At 43.2% G+C, this 17,010-nt stretch overlaps 1 protein-coding gene across 1 annotated transcript; it reads right to left on the minus strand.

The window, feature by feature from the left end:
• Positions 1-291: 291 nt before the first annotated feature.
• TRIM40 (tripartite motif containing 40) lies at positions 292-11,995 on the minus strand. Its single transcript, XM_055124369.1, has 4 exons — positions 11,543-11,995; positions 1,602-1,700; positions 699-878; positions 292-384 (listed from the first exon to the last, which is right to left on the minus strand). Exons 1-4 carry the CDS (start codon positions 11,993-11,995, stop codon positions 292-294), a joined length of 825 nt encoding a protein of 274 aa, XP_054980344.1.
• Between the last annotated feature and the right edge of the window lie 5,015 nt (positions 11,996-17,010).

Below are 17,010 nucleotides of genomic sequence, written 5' to 3' on the forward strand. Positions count from 1 at the left end.
GGATAGACCTAATGATAGACTGTATTTGTTGAAAAAAGAACTTTAGAAAGTTGAGGTGAATATAAGATGTGGCATGGAGATGAAACAGTCAGAGCCGCGGAGGATGGATGAAGATGTCATTCACTTGCTCTTTCAACTTGAGATAAATTGAATTACTCCTAGAAAAAAAGAAATCGTTCAATATATTCTTTTGAATATTGCTTGGGTCATGTAACATGAAGACACACAAATTAGAGCAGTAGTTTACTTATTAACACAAAAGTTAAGCTCTTTGACTTTAACAAAGCCCACCTACATATCTGTGTTTTTGTGGGTCTTCAGGTATGTATATATGTGGGAAGAAAAGGGAAATGGTTCATACCTATTCAATAATTCCTTCACATCCTAGAAGAGAGAGAAAAAGAGTGAGGATCAAATTAGTTCTGAAGCTTCTGTCACCTTCAAATTCCCTTCCCTCTCCTCGATGGGATGCTACCCTGGTGTACCCCCTTGAGAAGAGAAGAGGAGGAAATGCTATCTCTTTTGTACCTGCAGCAGTTTGTGACCTTGTACAAGCAAGCCACAACTGCAAGTCTCAGAGAAGCATATTAGTCTTTTACTTCCCCAAAGTACGTACTATCCCATAAAGATGATAATTAGAAAGCCATGTACTATTACGGAAGAAGTGTTGCCTTTGGGAGGTGTCTCCCGGTATGCACCTTTAGCTTGCTGGCGTCCAGTTCCTTTACCATCTTCTCCAAATCAGTAATAACGATTTTGGCTCTGTCAAGGATGTCCTCCATCTGATCCTGCTGCTGCTGAAGATGGTCATCAAGCTGTCTCCCGGTTTGGTTCTGGCTCTCCAGTTCAGTCTCTAATCTATGAGAGCTACTATGTACCTACAAGCACAGAAGAACACCCTAATATTTATGGTCAGATGACCCCCTACTGGCTCTTATGTCTGATATTCAGAGGGAGAATGCTATTCTTTAGTTCCCTTCCATGTGTGGTATTGCTGCTGGCATGGCATGTCACAGGTATGTATCCTCATGGGTGCAGGGACACCTCACTTCCCCAACTCTACCATCTATTAACAAACAACCATAGGTTCCATGTCTCTGTGTGTATCTCTTCTCTATGATTTTCTCTCTCTCTCTCTCTCTCTCTCTCTCTCTCTCACACACACACACACACACATACACACACACACACACACCACTCAACTATTCTTCCTCCACTTTAACTCTCTCAGGATAAGAGACCCCACACCAAAGTGAGAAAAATACACAGAAATTTGCACCTTCAACCATGGAAGTGGAAAGTGGAGACCTATATGTTGTATATTAACATCCATCTGATTAACTATTGGTCTCTTGATCCTCACTGGGAACAGGTAGAAGTGATTTTCACTGGACTTATAAACCACATAAAGACCAGAGAACTTGGCTTTCTTCTGGTCACTCAGCCAGAAAAACCCAAGACTGAATCGAGAACTTGGGTTTTCAGCCTCTAGGACCCTGATCCTGACCCCAACAGACAGCTTCTGGGACACAGATGACCCGAAGAGGGCATGAGAGCTCTGAGGATATCAGAAGCAGTTCTTCCCAGTCCTTATATCCAACCTGCAGGGCCTGAAACTTCTCATTCTTTTCTTCCAGAGTACTGTCTTCAGATTTTCTGATGACCTTTTTAAACTTCTTGATCATGCCTTTGAGCCGTCTCTAGAAAAAAGGGACATAACTGCATTCAGTATGGGAGTGGATGTAAAAACCACCAGAGGAGCTCAAGGAGACACAGTTAGGGCTCTGACCCCAGGAGGAGACTAAAATAAAATTCTGCCTCAAATTGGGCAGATTTGATATGTCATTTAGTAACATGAGAATGTATTTTTGGATAATGTCTTGGATAATGGTGCGCCCAGGAAAAGTGGAACCCAGGTAACTTTTAAAAATCTTAGTGTTGAAGCACTGTAGCACTGTCATCCCATTGTTCATCGATTTGCTCGAGTGGGCACCAGTAACGTCTCCATTGTGAGACATGTTGTTACTGTTTTTGGCATATTAAACACGCCATGGGTAGCTTGCCAGGGTCTGTTGTGCGGGTCGGATACTCTCAGTAGCTTGCCGGGCTCTCTGAGAGGGGCAGAGAAATCAAACCTGGGTTGGCCATGTGCAAGGCAACGCCCTATCTTCTGTGCTATCGCTCCAGTTGGTGAACTTATTTTAAAAATCTTAACAACAAAAATGACATAATTTTTATATTCAATTTTAGGGTATTTTTCTCTTAGTATCTTCAAGTTTTATGCTGACACTTGGAAATTCCTATTGCTTCACATTAATAGTTAATCTAGTGGAGAGAAGATATATGATATAAATCAACTCCCTGTCGTGACTGTGATGGACATTGACCCCATATTAGAGGCAAACTGACAGCCTGCATAGGCATATGGCCTCTCTAAATATTAAATCTGTGTGTTCACAGAGTCCCTTAAAAAAGTCACTGTCACTGTCATCCCATTGCTCCTCAATTTGTTCGAGCAGGCACCAGTAACGTTTCTCATTGTGACTTATTTGTTACTGTTTATGGCATATCCAATATGCCACGGGTAGCTTGCCAGGCTCTGCTGAGGGGGTGTGATACTCTCGGTAGTTTGCCGGGCTCTCCGAGAGGGACAGAGGAATCCAACATGGGTCGGCTACCCTTAAAAAAGTACTTATATCAACATAGACTTTCAATGAAACAGTGAAAGAAAGGTGGAAGGTTTCCAACAAAAGGCTCTGAAAACATTTTTCTTGCATGTTGTGGTTGTGGGTTTTGTGGTTAGTTGTGGGCACACATCCAGTGATGCTAGTGGTGGGTGGAGGGAAGGTGGTGGTGGCGCATGGGCGGGAGGTAGTGAAGGAGCGGCCAGAATCCAACCCAAGACCTCCCACACTACCCTCAGTCATGTAGTATTTTGTTAAATTAGTTATAAAATATATTTGCCCTATCAGATAAAAGATCTTAGAAAGCACATCAATATATTTCTGGTATAGGAATAAACAAAAAATAAGAGAAAAAAGTCTCTCAGGGACAAACCCATGTTTACAAAACACTTTATTTAGATCAATAAGAGGGTCAGACTCTGGAGAAGATGGTTCTGAAATTGTAATAATAGAAAAGATGAAGGCTAGATTTTTTTTTTTTTTTGCTGTTTGGGTCACACCTAGCAGTGCACAGGGGTTACTCCTGGCGGTGCTTGGGGGACCATGCGGGATGTTGGGAATCGAACCCGGGCTGGCCGCGTACAAGGTAAACACCCTACCCGCTGTGCTATCACTCCAGCTCTAGATTATCATTAAAATCACTGTAGAGGTAGATAGACTCTAGATGAATTAAGAATAAAGTATAAATGTAACACTATAAATCAATAGAAGATAATATTAGACTAGAGGGCATGGTGTTAAGTGAAATCAGGGGAGAAGAACAAATATAGAATGGTTTCTCTCATATGTGGAATATAAAAATTATAATATAATTTAAAATGGCCAGTGATAATAGACTACACAACTGAGATTGCCAAGAAGAGAGTGGGGTGGAGTGGTGGGAGGGGACGTTAGGACCTTAGTGGGGGGATACTCTGGTGGTCAGTGTGCTGTTGGAACATTATATGCCTGCGACTCTATTATTAAGAGAATTGTAATTCATAGTTTATAAATTAAATTGTTTAGAGAAAAATAAAACTGCATAATATATTTGGACCTTTATAATAATTTAGGCCTTTTGTAAGGAAAGATTTCTTGAGATAAACCCACCAAAGGGAACAACAAATCACCGAAATAATTGAAGCTAGAGATTTCTGTCTATAGTGCTGAACTTTCATGGAAGGAAGGTGGTGGTGTCTTGGAGGGGCCCTTGAAATACTGGTGAAAGAAAGCCAGCACTTGAGTGATACTGTGGGGTTGGGCTGATGCAGGCATAATAGTATTATAAGTCTCAGTACCTCAATCACTGTATCACTGTGTCACTGTCATCCCGTTGCTCATCGATTTACTCGAGCGGGCACCAGTAACGTCTCCATTGTGAGACTTGTTACTGTCTTTTGGCATATCGAATACTCCATGGGTAGCTTGCTAGGCTCTGCCGTGTGGGCGAGATACTCTTGGTAGCTTGCCAGGCTCTCCAAGAGGGGTGGAGGAATTGAACCTGGGTCGGCCGAGTGCAAGGCAAACGCCCTACTGCTGTGCTATTGCTCCAGCCCCAGTACCTCAATAAGAGTAGTTATGTATTAAGGATTAAAATAATAAATAAATATAATTACTTATTTTAGCAAAATAAGTAATTAAAATAAGTTATTGAACCCACAAAAGGGCTCAGGACATGTATGGCTCAGTGGTCGAGCACTAGCCTTGCATGTATGAGACCCTGAATTTTATTCATAACATTGTCCTAAGAAGAAAGAATTCAATCCACTAAAGCACAAACCATGAAAGAATTATTCAGCTTGAATGCATCAAAATCAAATGTTTCTGTATAATGACAATACCAGGAAAAGAAAAAGAGAGATCAGGAGGTAATATCTGTAAGAGTTAAAACCAACAGGAGAGGGGCTGGAGCCATAGTACAGTGGGGAGGTGTTTGCCTTGCATATGGCCGATCCAGGTCGATTTCCGGCATTCCATATGGTCCCCCAAGCACCACCAGGAGTAATTCCTGAGCGGAATAGCCAGGAGTAACCCCTGAGCATCGCTGGGTGTGACCGCCGCCTCCCCCCCGCCCCCCCCCCACCAAAAAAAACCAACAGGAGAAATATACTGCAGCAAGTAGGGTGCTGGCTTTGCGCGTGGCTGACCCAGGTTTGGTCCTTAGCATAAATATGGCTACTCAATAGGAGTGATGCCTGAGCACTGACCCAGTAAGCCCTGAACATCGCTGAATGTGGCATAAATAAATAAATAAATAACAACAACAGAAAACTAAGAAATTTAAATATAGGCTATATGAAGGAAGTGTGCAAATCAATAAGAAGATAATTTCAAAGAGATAATATAATGAATAATATGAATAGTTACATGTGTTATCTCCTGCATGGTTAGGGAGCCCCGCAGCTCTCTCTCTCACCACCTGCGTTCGGTGGTCTCTGGCCACTCGCCCACCCTGGGCGACCAATGCATGGGCTGACGAAGGAGGAAACGAGGGCCAAGCTGGTTGGTGATCAGTTGCCGTCTATGTCATTCTCCCCATGCACATATTCCGGTCTCACTAAGCCCCTCCTTCTAGTCTCACACTGCCCCTCACTTCTGTCTCCTCCTGTCTCTCCCGTTCATCTCACCACGCTCCGTGCATCCTCTTGCAGCCTCTCTCCAACTCTCTTGCACTGGGGGGGTAGTGGAATCAACATATCAAAAGCCCTTCCGGATCACCAGATCAGGCTCTAGGGCAAAAATACCACTTAGGGGTGTTTCTCCTCTCCTCACTTCAATAACTTAATCAACATCTTAATTCTACTTTTTTTTTTTGTTTTTTTTTGGATCACACCTGGCTGCGATGCACAGGGGTTACTCCTGGCTCTGCACTCAGGAATTACCCCTGGCGGTGCTCAGGGGACCATATGGGATGCTGGGAATCAAACCCAAGTCGGCCTCGTGCAAAGCAAACGCCCTACCTGCTGTACTATTGCTCCAGCCCCTAATTCTACTTCTTAATATTAGTTATTTTGTATGGACATAGTAAGAGATACATTAAACTTGTAGGGTGGCTCCTCTGGGGCCATCTTGCTATAGATCTTAGACTATAGTGCTCAGGCCAGATTAATCTTTCCTAACTCTAGCAGGGTCCTAATCTAGATATTACTTTTTGGATCATGACAGAGTTTGTCCATGACCATGCTCTTAACTTATAGTTAAGTATTATGGTGCTTTGGCCTGGCCCATTTCAATGCCAGGTGGCTCATAGCTTGCCCTGGGTCCATCCAGTCCCTTGTCGGGACCCTGCTTTTGGGGTGCTAGGAATAAGGGCAATTGAGGCTTAAGTGGAGAGAAGAGATGCCCAAGAGTGAATATCATTTGGAGTCAATTAACTTCCAAGTTACAAAAGCATAGCATTAACTGTCTTCTTGTGTTTATAAATAAAGGACATTGCTCTGAATTAACTATGCAAAGAACTTAAGGAGAAAAGAAAAACAATATTTACCCGTTAACAGACTCTGATTTGAGATAAAAGTGATTGACTGGTTGGGGAAGCAGAGCACAAAGAAAGAGGTTACAAATAAACACAGAGGAATAGAAGCATTGTGATGGGAGTAACCCAATAAGCCTAAACTCCCTCTGGCAAGGCAGAAACGACAAACCAATGTTATCCTACAGTTACAGGTGCACCTAAGAAATCGTGGGTTCAATTTAACTACAATAAAGATAATAGCCAATAAAGCAAATTACATGCTTTATTTTTAGTTTCCTAATGAATGTAAAAGTGAAGTTTACATTATGCTGTAGTCTGTTATATGTGCAATAGGTTTGAGCTAGCTGAGTATAAATCTCAGTAGTCACTGTCACTGTCATGCCGTCGATTGTCGATTTGCTCAAGAAGGCCCAGTAACGTCTCCATTTGTACTAGCTCTGAGATTTTAGCAGCGTCTTTTTACTTGTCCTTCCCAATGGTGCTACATTAGAGGCTCTTTCAGAGTCAGGAGAATGAGACCCATCATTGTTACTGTATTTGGCATATGAATATGCCACGGGGAGTTTGCCAGGCTCTCCCGTGAGGGCAGAAAACTCTCGGTAGCTTGCCAGGTTCTCTGAGAGGGAGAACTAGGCTATAAGATGTCGTGTGGCCACGAAGCAGCCGCGTGCTTTCAGGAGCTTGGTTTTATATACAGTCTCTGGATGTTAGCCAGTGATGGGATTACATGGTGCTGGGGGCAGTTTGTGGGTGTAACTGCCTCGCTACTGGAAAATGGGGGATCTGGGCATAAGAGGCCCAATCCCAATCTGAGCAGACTTGGAGATCTCAGCCCCAGGTCCCATACACCTGGGTTCCTCTGCTGGTTCCTTCATGCGTGAGGCTCATCCAAGTGTGTGGAGAGTGGCCTTGAGCATGGCTGTGGCTGAGTTCCAGAGGTCTTGAGCTGCCGGGGCTCTGCTCGAGGTGGGGAGGCAGACTAAACCCACCCCCTCCGAGGGGCCCCGGTGAAGACGCCCAGGCGTGGGGGCAAGAGACTCTGCATTGATCTCTTCCGGGAGCTTGGTTTTACAGTCTCTGGATGTTGGCATGTGTGGGACCCTCAGATTGATCAATATTTTTAAATTTTTGCATATTTTAGTTAAATGTGACACAGAGTGAGCATGTGCTAAGAAAAAAACAGTGCTGATTAATTTGCCACAAACCTTCATTTTGTGAAAAATTCAATAGATCATCAGTAGGACTGCCTGCTTTGCTTGTGGAAGACCTTAGGTTTGATATTAGTGCCAAGTGCAAACACACAAAAAGTTCTGTAATTCATAGAAGAGAAACTATAAACAGTTTAAGGAAATGTGAATTGATATCCACATCCACCAGAGACTTGAAAAATGGAAAAGAGTAGCAATTGAGATCCATAGGATTAATAAAATTAGACAAGTGGATAATGTTTGAGAGTTAAGGTATATATATTATGTCCATTATGCAAGCTGGTAAGATATTCACTGATAGTTATTTCAGTGATCCTGTTTCTTGGTGGCTGTCCTGTGGATCCTAAGAGAATGTGCTATTTCCTGGTTTATGGGTAGAAAGTTGGGATCACATAAAGTCCAGTCCTGGGTAAATGGAAAAGTAAAATGTGGTAAATATACACATTGGAATACTATGCGGCTATCAGAAATAATAGATTGTATGACACAGAAGACAAGACTGATCTTAAAAATATGGAAGATATGGAAGAGGGCCAGAGAGATAGTATAGAAACAAGATGTTTGGGCTGTTTCAGGTTCAATCCCCAGCATTGAATATGGCCCCATGAGTCACATCAGGACTGATCCTTGATCACAGAGCTGGGAATAAGCCCTGAGCCCCAATGAATGTGGTCACAAAAAATGGGGGCTGGAAGGGGAAGAAAAATTATACTTAATTATTTCCTTAAACTATTCATCAGATAATAAAATACTAATTGAATTATAAAATATAGTTCAGGATTTGTTTTGTTTTATCTCAGATGTTTTATTTGATCAGCAGGCAATGCTGGGCCTCATACATTCAAGTCATGTGCTTATATACTTGAGTTATCATCCACTGGGACACACCCCCAGCCCAAGACCTGTTTGGTCTTTTTAAATTTTTTTTTAGAACTTTCTTTCTTTCTTTCTTTCTTTCTTTCTTTCTTTCTTTCTTTCTTTCTTTCTTTCTTTCTTTCTTTCTTTCTTTCTTTCTTTCTTTCTTTCTTTCTTTCTTTCTTTCTTTCTTTCTTTCTTTCTTTCTTTCTTTCTCTTTTTTTTGGGTCACACCGGGTGATGCTCAGGGGTTACTCCTAGCTTTGCACTCAGGAATTACTCCTGGCAGTGCTCGGGAGACCATATGGGATGCTAGGAATCGAACCCAGGTTGGCCTCGTGCAAGGCAAATGCCCTACCTGCTGTACTATCTCTCCAGCCCCAAGAGCTGTTTGGTCTTTTTTTTTTTTTTTCTTTTTGGGTCACTCCCAGCGATACTCAGGGGTTACTCCTGGCTCTGCACTCAGGAATTACCCCTGGCCATGCTCAGGGGACCTTATGGGATGCTGGGATTCGATTTGGGATGCTGATTTGGGTCAGCAGCATGCAAGGCAAACGCCCTATCCGCTGTGCTATTGCTCCAGCCCCCAGTGGCCATCATGTTTTGTCCATAGTCTGCTCTCAGCACACTTCTCCCATCTCGAGCGAGCCCTCCAAACATCAACCAGATTACAAAAACAGTCTACAGAATGGGAAAGGATATTCACGCAATACCCGTCTGATAAAGGGTTAATATCAAGGGTATACAAGGCACTGGTTGAACTCTACATTTTAAAGAATAAAAGAACACAATTTTCTGGAAATACAATAAAAACAAACATCTAGCAACGACTACCTAGGAATAAAGGAGCAGGAAGAAAAGTTTTTAGTCCTGACTTTAGAACATATAGCATCATCTGAATTTCTTGCTTAAGAGCATCTATCTTTCATGACAAAAACTGAATTATAAAAGGTTATAAAGAAACATGGTAGAAAGGAAAGAAGGAGACAAAAATCAAGAGATGGACAAGAAAGAGAAGAAATATCATGTGCTAATTTTTAGGTTTCATTATGTTTGCAGGATAATTTTAGAGAAGGCCTCCCAAGAAGTGTTTGAAAGGGTCTAGGACCACTCCCTATGATAATGAGCTGGGTGATGCATTATAACTCGGGCGCTGCAGCACCTTTGAGCAAACCCTTTGAGCTATCTCCCTGACCCCTCAGGATAATTGTTGACATGTATAATACTTGATTACACTCCCAGCAAAATTTCTAGTACAATCCACCAGATCTAGTACAATAGAGTTGAAAAAGTTATTTTTCCTGGGGCGGGGGCTGGGGGCGTTGGGGGGACACCAACTACGTAAGCCAGGGCTAATTCCTGACTCTGAGCTCAGGGATTACTCCTGTCTGGGTTCAGGGGACCATATGAGATACTGGGGATTGAATCTGGGTGAGCTACAAGCAAGGCAAGTGCCTACCCACTGTACTATGACTCCAGCCCTGATAGCTGAAAAAGTTTTGTGTTCTCTAGTCTAACTCCTTCATCCTACAGATCAACAAAATGAGAGTGGCTCAAACTTTCTATGACTGTGACATCACAGAGTGTGTATCCCCTTTCATGCATTGAAACTTTTACATCAGGGGGATATGGTGCTGCCAGCAGGTCAACCTTGAGGGGCAATGTATCAGCAGCCTGATGGTGCCTTCAGGCTTCCTGATACTCTAAAATTGCCACTGTGCCTTTGGCCAGACCCCAACAACTTGGGACTAAGTTTACCAGGAAATTAAGTGACCAAAAGTTAGGTTTGTGGGAGTCATTCCCACAAACTACCTCCGGCTCAGCTATACAACTCAGTTATTGGCCTTATTTCAGAGACCCATAAACAAATCTCGAAAGAGATCAAAAGACACAATTAATCTTGGACCTGCATAGGGCTGAACAGACCTGGGCAAATTGGAGGGGGGTGGGTTAGCCTGCAGCCCGCCCAAGCAGAGCCCCTGGCAGCTGCTTGCTTCCTCAATCCAAAATCGCCACCATAGCCCTGGCCTGACTCCATCATCTCAGGACAGACATTATCAAGATATAATCCGCTACAAATTCAGCTATGTGGGTATTGTGACTGAAATCTCCAGGATTTCTCAGAGTTGGGATGGACCTTCTCCCCACTTACTAATTCTCCTGGAAGCACTGGAAGTCACCCCCATGAACCAATTCCAGGGCCACCATGTAAGCTCTACTACGGGCCTTGCTTTAGAGACCTATAAATAACTTTCAAGAGAGGTCAAAAGCCTCAGTTAATCTCAGACCTGCAGAAAGCTGAACAGACCAGGATAAATCAGTGGGGGGCAGGTCAGTCTGGTGGTCGCCCAAGTAGATCCCCTGGCAGTTGCTTGCTTCCACAATCCGAAAGTGCCACCATATCCAAAATTGCTGCCATGTCCCTGGCCTGACTCCACCATCTCAGGATGAACCTCTTAATAGAGACATAATCTACTGAAAATTCTGGTGTGCAGGTTTTGCAACTGAAATCTCCAGGCTTTCTTGGGGTCAGGATGGGATACCTCCCCACCTTCCCTGTACTTCTGGAAGCCTTGGCAGTCATATCCACACCTCAAAGCAGCCACCCAATTGAAAAACTACTCCAGTCTTACTGTCCCAATAAAAATACTGAATGCCCTGAACAAACACCATGACCTCTTAGCACCTGTATTGCAAACCTAATGCACAAAAGGAAAAGGAGAGACAGGGAGTAAGAAGGAAAGTACCTCCCATAGAAGTAAGGGGTGGGGGCGGGGTGTTGGGGGATGGTGGGAGGGGAACAGGGGACATTAGTGGTGGGAAATGTACGCTGGTGGAAGGATGGGTGCTGGATCATTGTATGACTGAAACCCAATTATGAACAGCTTTGTAATGATCTATCTCACGGATATTCAATTAAATTTTTTTTTGAAAAAACTAATTTGGAGTTCATGCCCAATTCAATCAGCTTAAGTAATGACTGAATAAATAGTAGTTCTCCTATATTTTTTTAATTTTATTTTAATTTAATTTTTTTGGTTTTTGGGTCACACCCGGCGATGCACAGGGGTTACTCCTGGCTCTTCACTCAGGAATTACCCCTGGCGGTGCTCAGGGGACCATATGGGATGCTGGGATTAGAACCCGGGTCAGCCGCGTGCAAGGCAAATGCCCTACCCGCTGTCCTATCACTCCAGCACCATCCTATATATATATATTTTTAAAAGGAAATGTTTACATTAGCAGCAAACTATGTACAGAAAAGCAAAGATAATGGAAAGAGAGTAGGGAGGAGAAAGTTGGGGTGGTGGTGGCAGGGGAATGTGGCCATCTGCTCTTACCTTGTAGTGACGCATGGCTTTGTCAATGGTCGGCTCATTGTGAGACTTATGGTCAGTAGACTTCTCACATTCTTCACACAGAAGAAGACTACTCTCCTCACAAAAATAGAGCAACCTCTTCTGGTGACTCTGACAGACATAGCCTGTCCCCAGAACTCCCTCAGAACAGGGCTTCCGGCATGTAGGACAGTACAGTTGGGAGGCAGAGGTCTTTGCGTGTTGTACCAGGCATGCTTGACAAAAGAGGTGTCCACAGTCAGTGCTCACCCTCTCCCTCAGGGTCTCTCGGCAAATGGGGCAAAAAGCTTCTTCCTGCTGGTTCCCTACAAAGGGACCACGGCTTTTATCTGACCCCGCCAGCTTCCTATCAATAGAATTTCCTTTCCTAATGAGACTTTGGAAGAACTGCCACCCGGTCCGGATAAGATGGATCAGAACGAAGAAAACAGCCATGTAGAAGCCACAGGAATCTACTCAGTCCTCCTGCTTCAGGCAGCTGCCCAGTCGACATCAAGGAAGCTGCAACATGGGTGACACAAACCACGATTCTGTACAAGGTTCAGAAATCATACGATCAGCTTTGACAGGTAGCCTATGATTTCCTCCTATTTGCTAAACTTTGAATCACTCTTTGCCTTCAACATTCCTGTAGAAGCACCGCCAGGAGTAATTCCTGAGTGCATGAGCCAGGAGTAACCCCTGTGCATCATTGGGTGTGACCCCCCCCCAAAAAAAAAAGCAAAAAAAAAAAAAAAGGAAGAAAGGGAATAATAAGAGCAAAACAAGGGGAAAAGCAAACTAGAGAGCTGAATAATGTTTGAAGATACCTTTTCCCTGTTTTTCAAACCATCTCTGAAGATGTCCCAGAGAAGTTGCCATTTCCCTTAAATATTGTGTATCACTCTCATCTCTTCATCCTCAAACCTTTTGTCTAGTTCTTATCCCCAAAGTCTCTCTCTCTCTCTCTCTCTCTCTCTCTCTCTCTCTCTCTCTTTCTTTTTGGGTCACTCCTGGCGATACTCAGGGGTTACTCCTGACTTTGCACTCAGGAATCACTCCTGGCGGTGCTCAGGGGACCATATGGGATGGATGCTGGGAATCGAACCTGTGTTGACTGAGTGCAAGACAAATGCCCTACCCACTGTGCTATCGTCCAGCCCCCCCACCCCCCAATCTCTCGTAATATCCTACCTCAGCTTCTCCTTCTTCAAATTCAGATTATTTTCTCAGGCTCCAGAACTGAAGAGATGGCCAGCAGGGAAATAGTTCTTTTAAACCCATGTTACTTATATGTATTCATATATCAGGAAAAGAAGAGAGGTGTGGAGGCCAATCAACTAGAAACACTGAACTTCCAGGAATAAGAAACAACTTATGACTTGGCACCTTGGTAGCAGGAGGGTGTTGGTGGACTTTGGTTGTTTCAGGGTGTGACTTCTTTGGACTTAAGGAAGAGGAAATTCATGATCCCTTCATTTAATTATCACATGAACTAAGGGTCCACTAACTGAATAAAGATCACCCAGAACCCCAACTTCTAAATTTAGACATCACAGAACTAATAGCACCCATTCATATTACTGGAAAATCACCACTGACCCAGCTTCTTTCTAGTAAGACACTTTTCTAGTAAAATCAGTCTCAGCACTGACATTGGGGAGTTCACAGGGGCTACTGCTTAAAAGAGTTGGAACTTAAGGTCTTAAGATATTTTAAATTCTTGTTCAAATCTCCCTCCCATAATTTCATATTGCCACAATGTACTGTGAGGAATTGGCTCAGGACAGACCACAGGAATCTATTTAGCTTTCTTAAGACTCTTTTTACAGGAACCCGCATTCTACAATAACTTGTCTATCTGTCCCTGAGCAAGGAATTTGGATACAGGCACCCTGGGTCGCAAGAAGGGTGGTGGTCAGACCAGATAACCAGACCCATATTACACGACCCATATCACAAGACCCAGGACTGCCCCCAGAACTGGGACATTCCTGAATATTGACGCGAATACTAATCTCTAAAGCCATAGGCTAAGGAGTGAAGTCCTTTTAAATGGATTGGTTAAGAAAGTTTGTAATATTACAAATCTATTGGCTATGAAATGCGCGGGCTCTGCTGTAATGGCCGGGGAAGGCCTATATAAGATCTCCTTTGGGGAAGCTTGGGGTCTTTTGCCCAACCTGCTGGACCTGCTTGTCCGAGTAGGCGCTGGACCCTGGCTAGCCAGTCTTACAATAAACCCTGCTTGCTGTTTGCAGTCTCTGGAGTCTCTTTGTCATTATAGGGAGATCTCGATCCTCACCCTAAGAGTACTGAGGGATGTTACTATAGACCTTTTCCCCTAAAATCACAGTTCTTAGCCTTCTCCTTAAAAGAGGCAGAGTTCTTTAAATCTCAGCATCATGTGTTGGGGCAGGTATCTTACTCAATTTATAAGACTATCTCATATATAATTTCCCTAGGTCAAAAAAATACCTGTTTGTGGAGTTGTTTGAGGGCGTATGAACAAGGATATATATGTATGTATATATATATATGTATATATATATATATAATTTTATTGAATCACTGTGGGATAGTTACAAGTTTTCATGTTTGGGTTACAATCACACAATGATCAAAGACCCATCCCTCCACCAGTGCACATTCCCCACCACTGATATGTGGGGGTCCCGTCCTGTCCAGCAGGGATGATCCTTTGTGGGGCTGAGGAGGTGACACAGCCGAATGAACAGACACAGAGCCAGAAAGCAGCAAGGAGGAAGAGAGTTTATTCTACTGGCAGTTACAATACTTATATTGTAAGTATATCCTCTCTGCTGGGAGGAAGTGGTATGGTATGCGTGTCTGGACCTCCATACAAATGCAGATTGTGACATGTCCTTTTGTTATGGGCATAGGCTATTGAGAAACAAATGGCAACCATAGTGGCAACCTTGTTACAAGCCTCTGTTTGATCAGAAGATAAGAGCCAGGCTCTGTTTTACTAGGAAATAAGAGCCAGGTTTATAAAGCGGCTCCCCACCGATATTCCCGGTATACCCCCCTTTCCCACCCTCCCCCTGCCTCCATGGCAGACAATATTCCCCATTCTCTCTCTCTCTCTCTCTCTCTCTCTCTCTCTCTTTCTCTCTCTCTCTCTCTCTCTCTCCTTTTGGGCATTATGGCTTGCAACACAGACACTGAGAGGTCATCATGTTTGGTCCATTATCTATTTTCGGCACACATCTCCCACCCCGACTGATTCCTCCAGCCATCATTTTCTTAGCGATCCCTTCTCTATTCCAGCTGCCTTCTCCCCTCTGCTCATGAGGCAGGCTTCCAGCTATGGGGCAATCCTCCTGGCCCTATGAACAAGGATCTTAAGCCTTTCCCTATCCCATGTTCCGCCATCATTTCAAGGGATTTCAAGGGCTACATTAGAAGTAGATAACTATCCAGCATCGATGTCCTTCTCCTTTGGTTGTTCATATCCAGTGATCTTTAATTCTGTCACCCACCCTAGTGGTCATTATCTGTACTATGACCTACTGGTCATTATCTGTCATAGGTCATATGACATAGGTCATAGATAATGACATAGGTAATGATATAGGTAATGATATAGGTCATAGATAATGACCTAGTGGTCATTATCTGTCAGAGTCCAGGTTTTACCTCCTGAATTCACAAATTCAGGGATTGTGCTTGTCTTAAAACTCTCTCCCAAAACTGTTCAAACTCTGATCCTTGACTCCTTCCATATTATTTATCTCTATCATATCTTGTAATATCATATGAGAAGTAAAAGGGGAAAGATAGCATGAAGGAAACATTGGTGGAAGGAAATGTACACTGGTGAAGGAATGGGTGTTGGAATATTGTATGACCAAAACTCAATCATGAACAGCTTTATTACTGTGTATCTATGGTGATTCAAGAAGGAAGGAAGGAAAGTAGGAAGAAAGGAAGGAAGGAAGGATTCCTTTAAATAGAAATGAAGTTACAAAACACAGTTACAGGCCACAATAACTTCATAGAAGAATAAAATACTATAGCAGTAATCTTGAAAGCATAAGATACAAAGCAAAAATAAGAGGAAATGGAAAAGTTATGCTAATAAAGAAAGCTTAGGATATTTAATGGACAATAACAAGAGGGACAAGCTCAGAATAATAGGAACTCCAGAAGGAGAGGGAAGAGAGAAAGATAAAGAAAAATTGATTAGAAAAAAATCCTGATTAGATAGATACTAGCTATGAGCTTCCCTAGCCTTCTGAGAAAGATCTGTGAGCAGATACAGGAAGCCCAAATAGTTCCAAACAAAATGAATTCAAAATGAACAATTCTAAGACATATTGTAAGGAAACTGGCAAAAATTAAAAAGAGAGACAGACTACAGAGGTAGAAAGAGAGAAGGAAAAATCTCAAATACAATGAACATAGCATAAAATCACTGCATATTTCTCACATGAAACCCTACAAGAAAGAAAGCACAGTGGGTAGGGCATTTGCCTTGCATCTGGCCGACCCCCCGCATCCCATATGGTCCCCCAAGCACTGCCAGGAGTAATTCCTGAGGGCAAAGCCAGGAGTAACCCCTGAGCATCGCTGGGTGTGACCCAAAAAGAAGAAAAAATGTGAAAAAAAAGAAAGAAATGAATTAAATGACATATTTAAAGTACCGAAGGAAAGAACTTCCAATCAATAGTCCTCTTCCTTTCAAAATTATTAAAATTTGAGGAAGGGACATAAACATCCTCAGGCAAACAGCAAATATTGAAGGTATTTATTAGATCCAGACCTGCTCTCCAAAAGGCACAGATGATCTCCTACAAAACAAAACAAGACAGAGAAAACCAGCGGAGTCAAATGATAAAAAGAACCTAAATCCTCATAGAAATAGGGCTTCACAAAACCCAGGGATGCGGTTCAAGGATTAAGACTCCAGACCACATGGTGGCAGCAGAGACGGGCCATCCCTTCCTATTTCCCCGCCCGCCTGCTTGGGGTCCTGGCTGTCACACTCATGATCTGCCTCTGAGCACATCTCAGCGCATCAACAGCCTTGATCCAGAGACTTCCAAATGAATCTCAAGACGGATTAACTCCTTACAGAGATGTCTCTGGACCCCAACCAGCCAATTACAATTTCAGAATTCCCAAACTGTGTGGCCGCAAGACCTCTCATGATATATAATAAGTAATAGAAAATAAATGATCTTTGGGGGCTGGAGTGATAGCACAGCAGGTAGGGTGTTTGCACCCTACCCTTGCACTCGGCTGACCCGGGTTCGATTCCCAGCATCCCATATGGTCCCCTGAGCACCGCCAGGAGTGATTCCTGAGTGAAGAGCCAGGAGTAACCCCTGTGCATTGCCAAGTGTGACCCAAAAAGCAAAAAGAAAAAAAAAAAGAAAAGAAAAAGGAAATAAATGATCTAACATTGGCCCCTGGCAGGCAGGCTTGAATGGTGGTGGGAAAACTCG

This window comes from Sorex araneus, chromosome 2 (genome assembly GCF_027595985.1).
Source record: "Sorex araneus isolate mSorAra2 chromosome 2, mSorAra2.pri, whole genome shotgun sequence".
Lineage (NCBI taxonomy): Eukaryota > Metazoa > Chordata > Mammalia > Eulipotyphla > Soricidae > Sorex > Sorex araneus.